Raw genomic sequence first — 17265 nt, forward strand, 5'->3', positions numbered from 1 at the left:
AGAACATGATGAAGGATCTGCCTCTTCATGCAAACCCAACGTTCTGCAAGAAGAATAGCTCGTCAGCCGTTCCTATTATTATTTAGGCAACAGCACCCTGTTTAAGTGGGGCCTCCTATAGGGTATGGTAATGTGATGCAATCAACGGGCATCACGAAACTATTATATGGTAATCAGAACGCTCAATAACCCCATTCCGGGGCCATCCAGCCCTGAACGGGAAGAGACTCCCCCATCTACTCACAGAAAAGGTTTTCTAACCAACAAGGCGAACCAAGATGGCTCTTCAGGACCTAACATTGTTAATAGGCAACCTTAAGACAAATCATTGGGTTTTTGTTTTTTTATGAAAAATTAAAAGTATAATATTTGATCAAACATAGAATTTGACGGCAGCCCATCTCGTCTGCTCGTTTATCTCTGATGTAGAGACTCGGACCTTCATCAGTCGTTGGTCTTCTTGCTTTCTGATGGTAGGCTGTTCCTTTACCTACCACCCTTTACTGTCCTTTAACACACCAGTTCATGATACCTGCCAGGAGACGATAGAAACGTACCACGATGTGGCTTTACTGACATCTAATATTCATGGCAGGGTAATGACATCAATGATGTCAACAGAGAATCAAAAAGTCAGACCTATCGTTTTCGGTAATCCTGCAGCTAATCATAACGCGCCATAAGCGTCTGGGGGTCGCGGAGCAGCATTCCCCGTTTTAGACGCCCCCCCCATCATCTCCCTCACTATTTTCCTTTGAAAGCCGATGTATAAAAGACTTGTAACAAGCAGCCAAAGCAAATCGGCCCTGGCTTCCCAGTGTTCCAGGTTTTAATGAGGCCGCGTTTCAGTCTCTGCACACGGCTGCTCCGACAGATTTGTACTAACAATGCAGTGGGCCGGCTAGTTAATGAACATCATCAAAAGCCGTGCCTGTTATTAATGAGCGATATAACAGGGGCCACAGATGAAACGACTCGGACAACCTCTTGTCAAATCAAAGAGATCACCTTGTGTTTCAGCCACAGTTTCCACTTCAAATGCACAGAACCCTCATCACAGCTTAAAAGGGGAAAAACATCGACAAGAAACCAGCCATTCCCTGCACACGCATGTAACACGCCATGTACATATCAACTACTAAAGTCTGATCCCCAACATTCTATTTTAATCTGTAATGCGCGTTTGCTATATGCGCTCCCCGGTGCATTCTACTGCATGCGCTAAGCATTAGAATTACAAATGCAACAGCATTTAACTCCGCCCCCAACTGTCTCCCGAAACCAGGAAGTGTGAGTAGGAAGTACGGTTCCCGCACATGCTCAGTAGCACCTATATTTAAGTGGGAGGGGAGTACCATTTGAAAGGGAGCCCCACTTCCAAAGCGGACTTTAGGAGTTCCTTCTAGTTTTGTCTTTAGAGTTTAGAGACCTGAGGCACGTGCCCCTTCGCCCCAGAAAGCTGTATTTACATTATAAATTCTATACAGTATTTATATTTGAAGTTATATAATGTTCAGAAGCTTATACCGGTCTCCACTTCTTTAACTGCACTTTATGTCTGGTATGAAAACCACATACTCGAGGAGGCGCACTCACAGAGTGGGGCCGCTGAGTGCTGAAGCGTGTAGTGACCAAAAATCACCTGTTCTCTGTAGCGTCACTGAATACAGAGATCCAACCTGCCCCCTGGAAGCAGCATCAGCACAAGCTCTGTGCGTCGGGGGCTTCATGAAATGGGTTTCCATGGCTGAGGAGCTGCACACAAGCTGAAGATCACTATGCGCAATGCCAAGTGCCAGCTGGAGTGGTGTAAAGCCACCGCCATTGGGCTCTGGAGCTGCAGAAACATTCTCTGGAGCGATGAATCACCCTTCACTTTCTGGAAGTCTGATGGACAGATCTGAGTTTGCCGGATGTCAGGAGAACGCCATCTACCAGAATGTATAGTGCCTGCTGTAAGCTGGTGGAGCAGGGATAATGGTCTGGGGCTGTTTTTCAGGGTTTGGGCCCTTTACTTCCAGTGAAGGGACAGATTAATGCTTCAGCACACAAAGTCATTTTGGACAATGTTCTGCTCTCAACTTTGTGGGAAGAGTTTGGAGAAGACGCTTTCCTGTTCCAGCATGACTGCGCCCCGGTGCCAAAAGCAAGGTCCATCAAGACATGGTTGGATGGACTTGGTTACAGTCACTCACACATCCCCTTTTCGGATGAATGGGCAAAAATTCCCAAAGACACGCTCCAAAATCTTGCGGAAAGCCTCCCCCGGAGACAGAGACTGATATAGCGGCAAAACTTAGGCCAACTCCATATTAATGCACATGATTTTTTAATGTGATGTCCAACAAACTCATATAGGTGTGATGGTGAGGTATACACACACCTTTGGTCATATAGTGTATATTGCTTATTTCAATCAGTAAACACTGTTCCAAAGGTCTATTTAGTGCATAGAAGTGTGAAATGTAAGGCTGTTTAGAGGTGTAGGCTGGAGATACTTTAGAATTTAAGTGTTCTCCTTTAAATTTATAGTTTATAGATTATTCTGTTGACCCGGATTCCAAGCAATGGGGTGAAATCTCCTTTTTTTATTGAGAACTGAATTATCGGCATGCTTCATACGTATTGTTTAAAATGAAATCAACAAGATATAGAATGGAAGAAATGATATCCTAAGCACTTAAAGCCAGGAAGGGGACGCAGTGTTTACTGCAGACTCCCAGCAGATCAGACGTCCGTCGTTCTAAAAGACGCGTGGCTATAGTTATCTGCCCTATTACGCAGCAGGAAAAAACAGCGTGAAAGCATCATCCTTCCCTACACATCACAACGGAGGGCCGCGGGTATACATAGACGTGAATAAATGTCAAACCGGCGAGTAAAGCCAAGCGGCAGCGGGACCGTTCCCAGCTGTTACCGAGAGGAGGACGCCGTTGAGAAATTGGTTAATAAGCAGTTACTGTAGCAGCGCGACAACGCACGGACTTCCAGACGCTCCCAGAGTCTATTAAGGAAATTAAAAGACTTAGTTGCTTGCAGTAGAAAGATGCGGTACTCTGAATGCCAGAAGGACGATCACCAACGTTGACTTTTTGGGCACTCAATAGTCCAAGAAAAGAATTAAAGAACAAAAATAGGACGGAGCGGATAATTTGGGAAATTCAATTTGGCTACAAACCCAAAGCAGGAAATGGCGCGCTAATCGCTAAGCGCTAACTAGCCACCGATTCCAAACAAACATACGGAGCAGGATGATTTGTCGGGGGTTCTGCTGCCAAGCTGCTCTTGTGTGGGCAACAGCCTTGCGACAACCAAGCCATATCTTACTAATCCACTCCTTATGTGTTGATTTGGACCAACTCTGATGGGAGCTGAAACCAGTCCATAGGTAGGTGCCAGCTGGATGGCTGCGGCGCGGTATTTGGCCAACATCCCTTCGATTAGTAACTACAAATTCTCAGGAAGCCAGACACGCTAAAGCAAGAGGACCTCACAGCAAAGACACCGGACGCTCAATACGACGCTCCAATACTGACCAGTTATGGGATTTCCCATAGATTAACAGAAAATAAAGTCTGCTATTTTATTATTATTTTTTTTTAGGGCAAGCTCAACAAGTATTTCACGTCCGCAAGTTATACCTGAAGGACTTGGCCTACAATGGCAATTATCTACCGGTTAAACCGCTTTTATGCATATGGCACGAAACATTTGACAAAAGGTTCTTTGACCTTTCCTTTAACTAATCTGCTCCTGACCTGATTTCGGGTCAATCTTGCAAAAAGGGTTAACTAATTATAGACTTAAGCGTAATCTATATAAGACAATAAGCAATAATAATAACCTATTATTCCATGCACATGTATGATCCGTGTCATTAATAATGAGCGGCTTGCATAAAGCCACATGCCATACTCTACATGTTTACTCCAACGTTCACCATGTTCCTCATACTTTTTTAACCTAAAGCTCATAGCGGATACTAAATCAATTAGAAAAGGCTCAGTCTAAAGAGTTAACAGGACATATCGGGAACAGAGAGTTTAATGTCTCTGACAACCTCATTAAAGAAATATGCAAATTAAATGTTCTCTGTATGAAAAAATAAAGCACAAAGCCCTTCCTTGATTTAGAAGCTGCAGCCCTGTTTGCTGCTGCTGTCCTCCACTTACGCTGATTGGCAAAAAAAGAAGCCGGACAATTCCTTGTACACACAATATGCAGAAAGACTATACAAGTATACGTCATACTTATTAACACAAGGGGGGGAGGGGAACGCTAAAAGGCAAAGAGTTGGGGCCCAAATCTCGTCTACTTTATATCAAAATTAAAATACTACATTTTACAATTCAATACAAAAATAAATATAAGCAAAATGTATGGATACGCTAGAAACCTGCCATTTGTGTACACCATGGGAACAGCCACCTTTACTTCCAGTTCTTCAGGATAAGCCTGGTTATTCCTCCCCATTTGGTTATCGTTCCCTTATTGTTGTGGCTCACTGGTGATTGGCATAGACAGCCTTTCTACGGCTAGAGTGGCTACAATGCTCAGCTTGATTTAGGAACTCTCGGAAACGAAATATCTTTTTCTGTGCACGCCACAAAAAAAGGGGGGGGGTTTCTGGTGGGGTATCGTGGGACGTTCTGGAGATGTACTGTGGATGTTCCAGCATGGACCATTTAAAGCTGCTACATATTGCTAAAATACCAGAATCCATCAGCGTTACTGACAACTTGGGAGAAATAGCCGCCGTTTTCAGGAAGTAGCTGAATATTTAACCGTAATTAAGCAAATTCATTTCAATCCTGCTGTCAAAAACCAACTCGCCGGCGAGAGCCTCCTGAAAAACGGCGAAGGGATCAAAACAAATGTTCTGAACTAAGTGCAGCACCAGAAACCCCATTCTTAGAACCCTCGGGGGGGGATTCCTAAATACCCCAGAAATAACCCTTTGGAAGGGGCAGTATACGGCCCCCGACACCCTCTGTAAAAGAAGAACGCACAATAAGTACTTTAAAATGCATTATTCAGAAACTGAGCTGCAGCCCTGTTGCTTCAGCTGCCCTTTCTTTTTTTTTTGCAGATAAAATATCATGTGACACAAAAGCAGACACTGACGGGTTGTTGCCGTAGAAACCGAAAAGGCTTCTTACACCTTTCCGTTTCTGATTTAACTTTCAGATCGAAGAATAAAATGATAGATCTGCTCAGCTTTCTTGGCTTAATGTAGTAGAAAGGCCAGCAGTCGAATCTACCGGAACAGTGGAACAGCACCTTTAATGCAAACATTTCTGACCGTAAAAGGATCAGCGGGTTTGTAGTACCCCCTCTTCCTGCCGATTAACTATATCTATGGCATTGTACTCGGGGAACCAATCCGCACAGCTCGGTGTATAATTAGATATTTTTTAACAAAATGTGTAGCGATTTAAAAATATACAAGAATCCTGAATTGGTAACTTTGTGTTCTATGGTCGGAAGAATCCTTTTCTACTGTCAAAACAAAATACCGTACAAAAGTTTATTTTACCGTGTAAAAAAAATTTTTTAACCACATCAGTGCCAGTAGAAATAAGAAGGCATTTTTAAACATCATCAAAAAGTAGTGTTCCTGTTTTTTCCTGACTTGCAGCTTCCTTGAGTGAAGCTATCAGAACTGAACTTAATAAAGTGAACCAACACACCGCAGGCAAGAGATTATTTTTATCCCGCAACAGGAGTGGCACACAAAGAGTTAAGCACCCATCAAAAGCCTTCGCGTGTTACAGTTCACTACACTCGCGGCTAAGACTCTGCTTAGGAGTTAGGGGCCAGAGAAAAAACAATTCAAGAGCCAGTTTGATTTTTTTATTACAAGCCATCAGGGATCCATCCACAGAACATAAAACACAAGTTAGATGCCCGCAGTGTAGTTTTAGGATCTGAAGAGTCGAAAAAAACAAGTGTGGGGGGCTCCTGTAAGATGCGTTGAGGGGCAAGCTCCCCATGCGCTTATGAGAAATTTAGTAGATGCAACGGAGGTCACTTGCAGATGTCGTTAAAGCCAGTATCAAAAAGTACTCTTGGGGGCCATTGAACTTCTGGGGTCTACATTAAGTCCCTGATGCTACGCCAGGGGTCTGAAAATGCTACGTCCTCTGCTAAACAGAACAGAACTATAAATATCACTAAAAGCGACACCGAACACCCAACTTCTGAACCAAAACAAGCCTTCCGTCATGCAGGAACTGTAACTTCTCCTGTAGAACAAGGGTGGACGCCTCTAGATGCCCATCACAGCCATTCCTGTATTAAAGCAGGTGGCAGGATAACTGCCGAGACACTTATGATTACTATTATTTCATAAAACACTTTATATTAGGAAGGCACACGCGGGAACGGGCTGATTGAGTGAATGCATTTAACAAAGGAAAGAAAAGGGCTGCGCACGCCGCTTATTAAATATAACACATTAACGGCGTCTCACGCACACGCGCTCAGGCAAATAACCAATATGACATCCATCTTAATGAATTAGCCAAGCGTCTGGAGTCAAACTATAATCCATGCGCTGCTCTTGTTACGGGTCCCTTGAGCATAAGAAGGATGGATGAGGTATTAGAATAACAAAAAGCAGATGTTCCCCCCGGTTTCTTTGCCAGACGTGAAGTGAGATGAAGACATTGTCCACTCGCAGATTTTTAATATGCAACTAGTAAAAGATTATAAAGGGAGCGTCACAGCACTCTAAATTCTTATAGACCTAAAATGCTGAAAAAATGAATAATAAAAGGTGGTAGCTTATAACATGCTTTCCCCAAACCAGGACTGGGAATGAAAAGCAGCCCTGGAAATATTGATACCCCAGCCCCATATATACTTTATTGCGTGCTCGAGCTCTTGTGCCCATGCAACACACTCTTTATACATACCTATCTGAGTCGCACTATTTGCCATCAAAATAGCAATTTCTGCCCCCAAACAACCAGTTTGTGCCATCTTTGCCCCCCCAACACTTCCATGTCAACACACAAACACTTACACGTTCACATCCATGCTAACACACATTTATACACATTCATTCATTCACTTATTCATTCATACAGATTCTCTGACCCTGGCCCAGATTGGCCCTCTGGCACACTGGGCTAATGGCCGGTGGGCCACTGGCCAACAGCTCCACATGCTCACCTGATCTGCTGCTCTAGTATGATGACATCATAAGTGCCATGATTAACAAGATTATTCATTCAATTATGGCATATGTCAAACCTAATAATTGTGTTTAAATCATTTATAACAAAAAAACTCCCTTTACCTAAATGACTACCTTTACCTAAAATGATGACATATGAACGGAACAAAAGGTTTTTCACAATATCTGAAATACGAACTCTTTTTTTTTTTTTTTGCAGCTAATCCAGTGATGATCTCTATTGGCAGCTGATAAAAATTGTCTAATTTCATATTGCCGCAGTGTAGCTTTGCTATTCACACACACTAAGCAAACAGAAATTACCATGGCAACCTCATAATATGGAAATAAAATACATAGAAAAAGCATGAAGAAAAAAAAAATAAAAATTCTACAATCATTTAGAATCAGAAGTATTGAAATTGTTCAGCGCGGCAGGCTCCAAGAAAAAGAGCCGTAGATTGTGGTTCATTTGGAAGACTAAATGTTACATTTCAAACGTTTCAATAGCCTGCGAGGCTCGGCCAAACAGATCATAGATTTTGACGATGTTGGCTGTTACAGTAAGTGGGCCTATTGTCTGGGCCATAATGTTAATGACTGAATAAACCCAGAGAGTTTACTTACTACTCCTCTTCTATTTGAATAATGCGGCCGACGAGGCAGAGAATATTCAGGGATTAGCATCGGTAGAACGAGTCAAACAATGCATCCTATCCGCCAGCCGGCAACGCAAAATAAAGGCGCGTACGGTACTGTGCAAATATTTTAGGCAGGCGTACAAAAAATATCGTAAGAATGCTTTCAAAAATAGAAAAATTAATAGACATGGACAGAAAGAAATCAAAGATCAAATCAATATTCCATGTGACCGCCCTTTGCCCTTAAACCAGCATCAATTCTTCTAGACTCTCATACAGTTTTTGAAGGAACTCGGCAGGTAGGTTGTTGCAGATATCTTGGGGAACTAATCACAGTTAGTCTGTGGATTTTAAGCAGCCTCAGTTGTTTCTCTCTTGATGATGTTGAGATCAGGGCTCTGTGGGGCCATTCCAGGACTTCCAGTCTTCTTTAAGCTGAAAGTAGTTCTCAATGGCTTTGGCTCTATGTTTGGGGCGATTGCCATTATGCAGAATTAATTTGGGGACAATCAGACGCCTTCCCGATGGTATTTCATGATGGGTAAGTATCTGCCTGTACGTCTCAGCATTGAGGAGACCATTCATTCTGACCAAATCCATTTGCAGAAAGGCAGCCCCAAACTTGCGAGGAACCTCCACCATGCTTCCCTGTTATCTGCAAACACTCATTCTTGTACCGCTCTCCAGACCTTTGCCTTCTGCTACAGCCAAATATTTCAAATTCTGATTCATCAGTCACCGTCTGCCATTTTTCTGCACCCCAGTGTGGCTTTTTGGCCACAAGTCTTCGATGAAGACCACTTCTCACCAGTCTTCTCCAGACAGTAGATGGGTGTAGAGCCCTGGGCGGGACTACTTTTTTAATCCCGCTCCCGCCCGCTCCCGCCCGCTCCCGCGGATTTTAATCCCGCTCCCGCCCGCTCCCGCAATGTGGGTGTTCCGCTCCCGCCCGCTCCCGCCACATTTGTGGCCAATCCCGCCCGCTCCCGCCACATTTGTGGCCAATCATGCCCGCCTCCTTACCTGATTTCCCGCGCACTCCCGCGCGGCTGCCCTCGAGTTGTTCCCTCACAGCGTCTCTTCTCTTGCTCCGCCCAGGAACAAGGCGGAGTCACAGGAAGTGACGTCACATCACGTGACTCCGTTTTGTTCCTGGGCGGAGCAAGCTGTGAGGGAGCAGCAAGATGGCAGCCTTGCGGGACTGCGCGGGATTACCGGGACCCGCAGGTACAGTGCCTGACCGCCCGCTCCCGCCCGCAGCCCCAGCAAGACCGCCCGCGCCCGCAAGTTTTTTGGCGGGTCCCGCGGGACCCGCAGGACCCGCCTCCCAGTGCAGTCCTCTAGATGGGTGTACCAGGATCCCACTGTTTTCTGCCAATGCTGAGCTAATGGCACAGCTGAACATCTTCCGACTGGGAAAGAAAGTCAGCATGATGGGTCTTTCATCTGCTGGACAGTTTCCTTGGCCGACCACTTCATCTTCATGTTCTCAACATCCGCGGTTTATTTATGCTTTTTTTCAAAAGAGCTTGGACAGAACACCTGGAAACAACCGTCCGCTTGGAATTTCTGCCTGAGAGAGCTTGCTGATGCAGTATAATTACCTTGTGTCTTGTTGCTGTGCTCAGTCCTGCCATGATGGATGCCTTTTGACATTAAACTGTCTTCACCAACCTCACCTTATTAGCGAGTTTGGATGTTCCTTATCCTGTCTTATTCCTCCCAAACAGCTGTTTCTGTTTTAGTTAACTATTGTGTTTCAACCTACATATTAAATAAAGGATCATTAGCACCTGTTTAGTATAATTGTTTAATCGTACACCTAACTATAAGCCTACAAAATTCTTGACTTTCGGCAAGTGTACCTAGAAGAACTGATGCTGTTGTGAAGGCAAAGGGCGATCGCACCAAATATTGATTTGATTTAAATCTTTCTTTTGTTCCCTCACTTTGCATTTTGTTAGATTGAAAAATAAACTAAGAATATTTTTGAAAGAATGCTTAGTTCATACTATTTTTCACACCTGGACAAACGTTTTGCACAATACCCTGTGTGTATAAAATGGCCTTATCACCGTGGGAATTTTCATTGAGACTCACAGTATGATCTAATCCGAGTGCACATGCTGCACTCTGATTGGTCGCTAACCCGTCCAGCATTTCAGTTCACAAAGTGATAAGAGTCTTCTGTTGCCTTAGCTGTCCACTGCTCAGCGCAGCCTCTTCCCGGCCCTTCCAGCTCCCCTTTTATCCTCCCAGCCCCTTCCTGCTCTTTCCCATTCTCTCCAACATCCCTCTGCTCAGAACGCATACCTCCCATTCTCCTCTGACCTGCTACTTACCAACCGGGAGGTCAGCTGGGCCCAAAATTTGTGGCCCTCAGCTGTCATATCGAATGCGACGATGCTCTTTCTGAGCGCTGTTACATTCACATGAGATTTAAATGCCCGAACAGAAGTTCAGGCATTTCCCTAAAGTGAGTCATGGCTGACATTGGCAGGGACTCTGGGGTCTGTAGATAGCCTGATCGGGTCTCCTGCCATAATACCTTGACGGCTGAGTGCACATTGTGTGATTAGGCAACGTGCCTGGATCCTGCAGCCCCCAATGGCAGAGCTGTCAGCATTCAGAGGGCTCCCTACTGGCAGATCCATTGTTTTGTGGCAAGCCCTTCAAAGCCAGCCTTCACTCCCGGGAGCAAGTCAGCCCGGGCAAGTCAAAGTAGAGCCAGACATTATATTTTAGAAGCCTGGAAGGGATCCAGCTATAGAGATAATTATAAGACAGTAGAATAAATTAGGTGCTATTTGTACGATTTTAGAAGCCATAGCAACCAGACTTCAATTATCTGTCCAGCCAAACACCCTCCTCCGGTCAAAGAAATGCATTAGGCACAGCGATTGCCTAAAAAACGCTTATTTCTGCATTTAAGAAAAATATTTAGTCTAACTTTGATGTTTTGGCTCCGCACATTCTTTAATATAATGGGGAAACATGCTTAAAATTATTTGTCTTGTTAGTGTCAGGTGGTGCATGCTTTGGCATTTATGAATGGCTTAACTTAAGTCCTGAAAAAGAACAAAAAATTATATATATTCTTCCTTAAATAAAGCGTCAACAAGTTAATAAATAGCAAATCTTCCAGGAGGAAATGTGTGTTCCGAGATTAAAAGCATTTCCATAACCCTGATTATGTCTCAAAGAACGCTTTCTTTATAGTGTTCTTAAACCATTTGACCGTTAAGAAAAGCCAGATGCCGGTAGGACCCGGACACATCTTTACAGGAACTTCCACCTTCGTAATCAGATTTACATGGTCCAAGTGCATACTCAGCACTGGTGCTCAGGACGTAACCCACTTCAGTGGGGTTTATTCACTAAACACAGTTGGCAGAGTTTAGAGGAGAGTCGTGAGTTCCGCTCTAATCACTTCACTACTCACTATGAAGTACCAAAACTGGCAAGCTCCACCAGCTTGAAGGGCTAAGCTGGCCCTGTAAAATCCATAATTCAGTGGGTAAGGAGACTTAAGAAATCTCACTCACTTAACTATTCATTATACAGGGCCAGTCAAGCTTTCCCAGCAGCAGAAGCTTCCCGAGGGTGGCCCATCATAATGTATAGAAAAGTCAAGAAGTTAAAACTATAACTCTCTGCAAACTCTGGTAGGACCGTAACCCGCTAGACGTCCCTCATCACTAAGGGTCGTGGCCCCCACAGTCAACCCAACAAGTAGATTTTAGGATTGAAAAGCATTCCCCCCAAGTGTCCTGCTTTCTACAGGGCAGCCTTGTTGTTCCACAGACTGTCCTACTTTTCTTTGCGGGCGGTGAGGATCACGGGCCGGTTGGGAAGCTCCCATGTGGCCTCCTCGAGATGCTCTGCAGCCGAGCGCCATAAGTTAGGTGGGACACGCTATGCGGCCGTGCTCCCCTCCCTGCTTCCAGAAACATCCCCCAACAAAGATGTCCTAATTTGGCCACCTTAAATGTTAGCGGGTAAGGAGTGCTAGGATCCGAACAGGGATCGGGCCAAAATGTCCAGCCAAGGGAAAGGGGCGGGGCTTAACAGGTTTTTTTTTTTTATGCACGTTTAAATTCCCTTAGTGTAAAAGCATCTACCACTTCTGGTGGGAGGCTGTTCCCTTTACTCACCACCGTCTCAGAAAAGTAAAATTCCCTTACATCTAAACATCTGTCCCTCTAGTTCGCCTCTTCAGGACAGGGACATTATTTTATCGTATTACTCGTTCTTGAGTGTACGATCCCCTTCTATCCCTTTCCCTCCCGCCACTCTGGCAGCGAAAGGGTAAACTTAAATCACTCGGTATATGCCTGCGCTGCTTTCTTCCTCCCCAGTATATAATGTATACCCGTCTGTTCCCCGCAGATAGAATCCCAGGGACGCTTACAAGAACTAGAAGAAGAAAGAAGAAAGAAGAATGCCGTTAGAGTTCACTAGACATAGATCTGAGCGCCGTCTAACGAGCCAATAAAGATCTAGGGCTCTATAAATTAAAGAGCGCCGCAACAATAAGAGCGCGCGGGAAAAAAATACGAGCCTGAACTCGCGTTGAAGATCACAGCAGCTTCCGCCGTGACAGTAAATTTGGGTGTTTAGAGAGCGCCGGCAGCGCCGGGGACGGGAGAAGAAAGATCTTTTTGATGCGGCCGTCGGGAAAGATGACGGATTTGCGGCGTTCGCACTCAAGGAACAAAAGTCTTCTCCGCCGGTCCTCCCGCAGGCGGCCATCCTGACAGAGAGCGATAAATGATAGAGGAGATCCGGGTTACGGTCCTGCGCCCGCCTGCCGTCCCCGGAGCGAGCCCCTCATGGTTCGGGAAACTCGACGGGACGAGGGGGGCTCGGTGGAAAAAGGTAATAAGGCACCTCCATAATAACCGGAGGACGTACCGGACGGAAACGTACCCTTTTCTGCTCATTTCAGGTTATGTACAAAGAGAAGGACTTTGACATGTTGCCTCCATGTCAGGCATGGAGGGGTTCATCCTCCTATACATTCATGCATTCACACGCTTACCGCTGTGCACACGCAACATTCTCACCGCCAGCCACAGGGTCTAACAACCCCACCGCGCGAATACATACACGCAGCGTACGGGGCATTATACTGTTCCCTTAGTAAATAAACATGGCACCAACATGCTCACGACTCAAAGAAACAAACAAAAGAGCACGAGCGGAGCGCTACTAAGCGAATTTGCCCCAGCGATATACAACTTTCTTAATGGAACGAGAATCACACCTCGGAGAAAAGTCTATATCACCAACATACCGGAGCAGGACCTCACCCGGGAATCTGCTTATACTATATATATATATATATATATATATATATATATATATATTACACTCTATACATACATTACATACGTTCACACTGCAGCTGGTCAGCGGGTAGCACTCAATGGCCCCCCGGCATCTCGGGCACAGGACGTACAGAATTTTAACCCTGTCGGTGCCAGCGGGGTAAGCGTGTGCTTCGCACAGGAAGGGTTCAAGTGTTATCTGACTGTATGTTTCAATTTCATCACTGTATCGGCCTTTACCATTTCTGCTGGGTGGCCGCCCCACTTACCTACTATGAAACGCCCGGGCGAAGTATAATACCCGGCGTGACGCGGTTACCGGTACACTGTCCCTGGTCAGGAGCTCACGCATACAAAGTGATTCTGGTACCACGTTTGAAATGTGGTCTTATCACCACAGCAACCAGTGGAATCTTTTAGTTGATTGGATCATTCCACTGGTTGCTACGGTGATAAGACCACTTTTTGAACTTTGCACCATTTATCCACAGAAACTGTTGCAAGGAATGTTAGGCGGGGGGGGGGAGTTAAGAGATATAATCACCCCCTCGCTTCTGCCCCACCACTGGGGCTTTTAAGACGGTGGGAGGTACTGTCAGGAGTTAGGCAGACTGAAGTTTCAAGTTACAGCAGAGCAGTCATCATAAATGAACTGTCAATCAATGAAGTTTAACAAGTAAAGCTCAAGGACGGGGAGAGAAACGCGGCTCCTGCTACATCACACCGCTAAACATACAAATACACAAACAAACATATATACACAAACACATACAGATATACACATACACATACACACAAACAGATATACACATATATACACAAACACAACACACATATATACACACAAACACATACACATACAAACATATACACACAAACATACAGATATACTCAAACACACATATACACACAAACACATACAGATATACACAAACACACATATACACACAAACACATACAGATATACACAAACACAACACACATATATACACACATACACAGACACATACAGATATACACACATATACAAACACAACATATATATACAAACACAACACACATATATACACACATACACAAACACATACAGATATACACATATATACACAAACACATACAGATATACACACATATACACAAACACATACAGATATACACATATATACACACACACACAACACACATATATACACACACAACACACATATATACACAAACAACACATATATAGGTGAGAGGGCCCTGCTCAAACGATATATACACAAACATATTTACACGGACATATAGATACACAAACACACACATATATACACACACATATATACATATACACAAACACACAATTAGCACCATCATATTCAGTAGCGCTGTACAATGGGTAGACAAGACATTACAAGTAGCTTATAACACTTAGACTTACAGAAACAACAGGTGAGGACGGCCCTGCTCAAAGAGCTTACAATCTATATATATATACATACACACACACAGTATATAAACATATATATATACACACACACATACACACAGTATTTAAACATAAACATAAACATATATATATTCATACCTGGGAACTTTCTAAACAAGCAGACCCTGAGACTTGAAATATTAACCCTTTAAAAGCCAGTCGTGCAGATTCTATGTAGCGAGTCACCAAATGTGTAACTAAATGAGTAATAAAATGACTAGAACATGGAAACGTTACTTCTCATTAAAGATACACTTAACTGAGTCACCTGCATGCAAGCAGGGATATCCACCATAACATGCTTATCTTATATATGATCACAGCTATGTAGAGTAGGAAGGAGTCAGTTCCAGACTTTGTGACCCTGAGAATCTGCCCCTTCACCCTGACACTGTATAATATATATATAATATATATATATAGATCATGTACACATTATATATCATATATATATATATATACTCTGTGTAGAGGGACAGAGAGGCTTTCCTTTCAAGCCACTTTTAATTATATGTTTGGTGCTAAACAGACCTTTAACCCAAACCAGACCAGCAGCTACTCAGAGGCTGCATTTTCTCTGATGACGTCATATTTAAAGATACTTAAACATTCAACAACATGAAAGGGGCGATTTATTAACCCTTGCAAGACACATCTGTAACATATAAGAAAAGGTCCCACTTTAGTACGAGTGCACCCCCCCACACACACAAAGATGTGACCGGGCATTACCACCGACACCGAAACACCTTTCCAGGTCACACTTAAGCCCACGTCATCTCAAAGTGCACCGACACAGCCCGGGGCAACTGGGAAGGGCACTGACAGATACCCCTGACACAGTCACACCGATCAGCCTGACACTCACATCACGCCCAGACAAACTTCTGTTTACACTCAAAACATACTAAAGTCTTAACCCCTTCAGCGGCGGAAACTCTTTGTGTGACGGGGCTCTCCCCCAGATGATGAGGTGACAGATGCCCCTGTACTGACACCCTGGATGAGGAGTGCCCCGGGACACACCCGGACACACCCGGATACACACAGGGGCTTCAGTCAATTACCCCGCACAGCTGGCTGCGAGTGGCTGCCGGGGCATCTTCTTACCTGCGCTTCCTCTGGTCCCCGGTTACTGCCCCCCGAGTTCTCCAGCTGCCGCTCCCGGTACAGAGACCAAAGACCCACGTTGGGCAGGAAAAGCAGGGCGGCCAGCACCAGCCCCACCGCCTGCAGGAGCCGCTTCTCCTTCCGCCGCATATGGAGCCCACGCCCGGTCTCCCACCCCCTGTCCCGTCCGCACCGACCCCGAGGACCGACTAGCAGACAGACAGGCTGACCGACAGGCGGACACAGCCAGCAAGCAACCGAGTGCCAGGCGCTTCCAGCGAAGTGACCCGCCGCGCACCGGGGCGAGGGGGCGGGGCATGACGCGCGCCCCCGACACGGCGCCACCCCCAGGGCGGAGACTGAGCGGGGTGTACTGTGTGCGGGTGAGACCCGGCTGGGTGGTTACAGCGCGTGGTAGTAGCGGAGTGGAGGGTGGCAGTGTGTGGTAGTAGTGGAGGGTGGCAGTGCGTTGTAGTAGTGGTGTGGAGGGTGGTAGTAGTGGTGTGGAGGGTGGCAGTGCGTGGTAGTGGTGGTGTGGAGGGTGGCGGTGAGTGATGGTGGTGTGGAGGGTGGCAGTGCGTGGTAGTGGTGGTGTGGAGGGTGGTAGTAGTGGAGTGGAGGGTGGCAGTGCGTTGTAGTAGTGGTGTGGAGGGTGGTAGTAGTGGTGTGGAGGGTGGCAGTGCATGGTAGTGGGGGTGTGGAGGGTGGCAGTAGTGTGGAGAGTGGCAGCGCGTGGTAGTAGTGGTGTGGAGGGTGGTGTGGAGGGTGACGGTGAGTGATGGTGGTGTGGAGGGTGGAGATGGGATTGATGTGGAGGGTGGCAGGCAGGGTAGTACTCGTTACTAATAGGCAGTGTATTAGGTGTGAGGCAGCGCAGTGACACCGGAGAGCAGGCTTTCCCCTTTGTAAGGGTGTTCTGTGGCTGTAGGGGCCGCGTCTAGCCCGGCTCCTCGTACGTTCTTTGTGTCTTTGATGGACGGCGGCTGCGGGTGGTCTTTGCTTCCTTACTGAGGCGCGGACCCCCAACCGAGCCCAACGGAAACCGGCCTGACCGGTAAAGGACCTGCGCTGACGCTTCTGGGGGGGAATGCAAAGAAAGTGTTTATTTAATACGGCGAGGGAGTGCAAGCATTGTGCGGGGGTGGAATCATTGCGCGGGGGTTGACACATTGCGCGGGGGTGGACACATTGCGCGGGGGTGGAAACATAGGCATGCGTAAGGCTATTAGGTACATAACGAATCGGAGCAAACTAGATCTTATTCCAAAAGATTGTGGACCCGAGAAAATGCTCCATCCCATCATATATTCGGATCCTTGTGGCTCTTTGTGGGAAAGAAATGTTCCCGACGGCCGTCCCGTCGCCATCTGGAATTGGCCCGTAATTAATTATCTTATCGTTGACCTGTGACCTGTAGCATCCTTATTACGAGAAGAGTTAACCTTCGCCCGTTCTAATCATTCGGTGCGGAAAATTACCCTTCCTGGTGTCTGTAGTTAAAGTTTAAACAGGAGCAGGTAATTCGCTTAAATACTT

General features: G+C 45.7%; 1 protein-coding gene across 1 annotated transcript in view; it reads right to left on the minus strand.

The window, feature by feature from the left end:
• GALNT10 (polypeptide N-acetylgalactosaminyltransferase 10) overlaps window positions 1–16006 on the minus strand; it is a 58377-nt gene extending 42371 nt beyond the window's left edge. The window contains exon 1 of the mRNA XM_053462352.1: window positions 15730–16006. Coding sequence (XP_053318327.1) covers window positions 15730–15879 — 150 coding nt within the window. The 5' untranslated portion in view covers window positions 15880–16006. The remainder of the gene's footprint in view (window positions 1–15729) is intronic.
• Between the last annotated feature and the right edge of the window lie 1259 nt (window positions 16007–17265).

The sequence above is a fragment of the Spea bombifrons genome, chromosome 4 (assembly GCF_027358695.1).
Source record: "Spea bombifrons isolate aSpeBom1 chromosome 4, aSpeBom1.2.pri, whole genome shotgun sequence".
Classification (NCBI taxonomy): Eukaryota; Metazoa; Chordata; class Amphibia; order Anura; family Pelobatidae; genus Spea; species Spea bombifrons.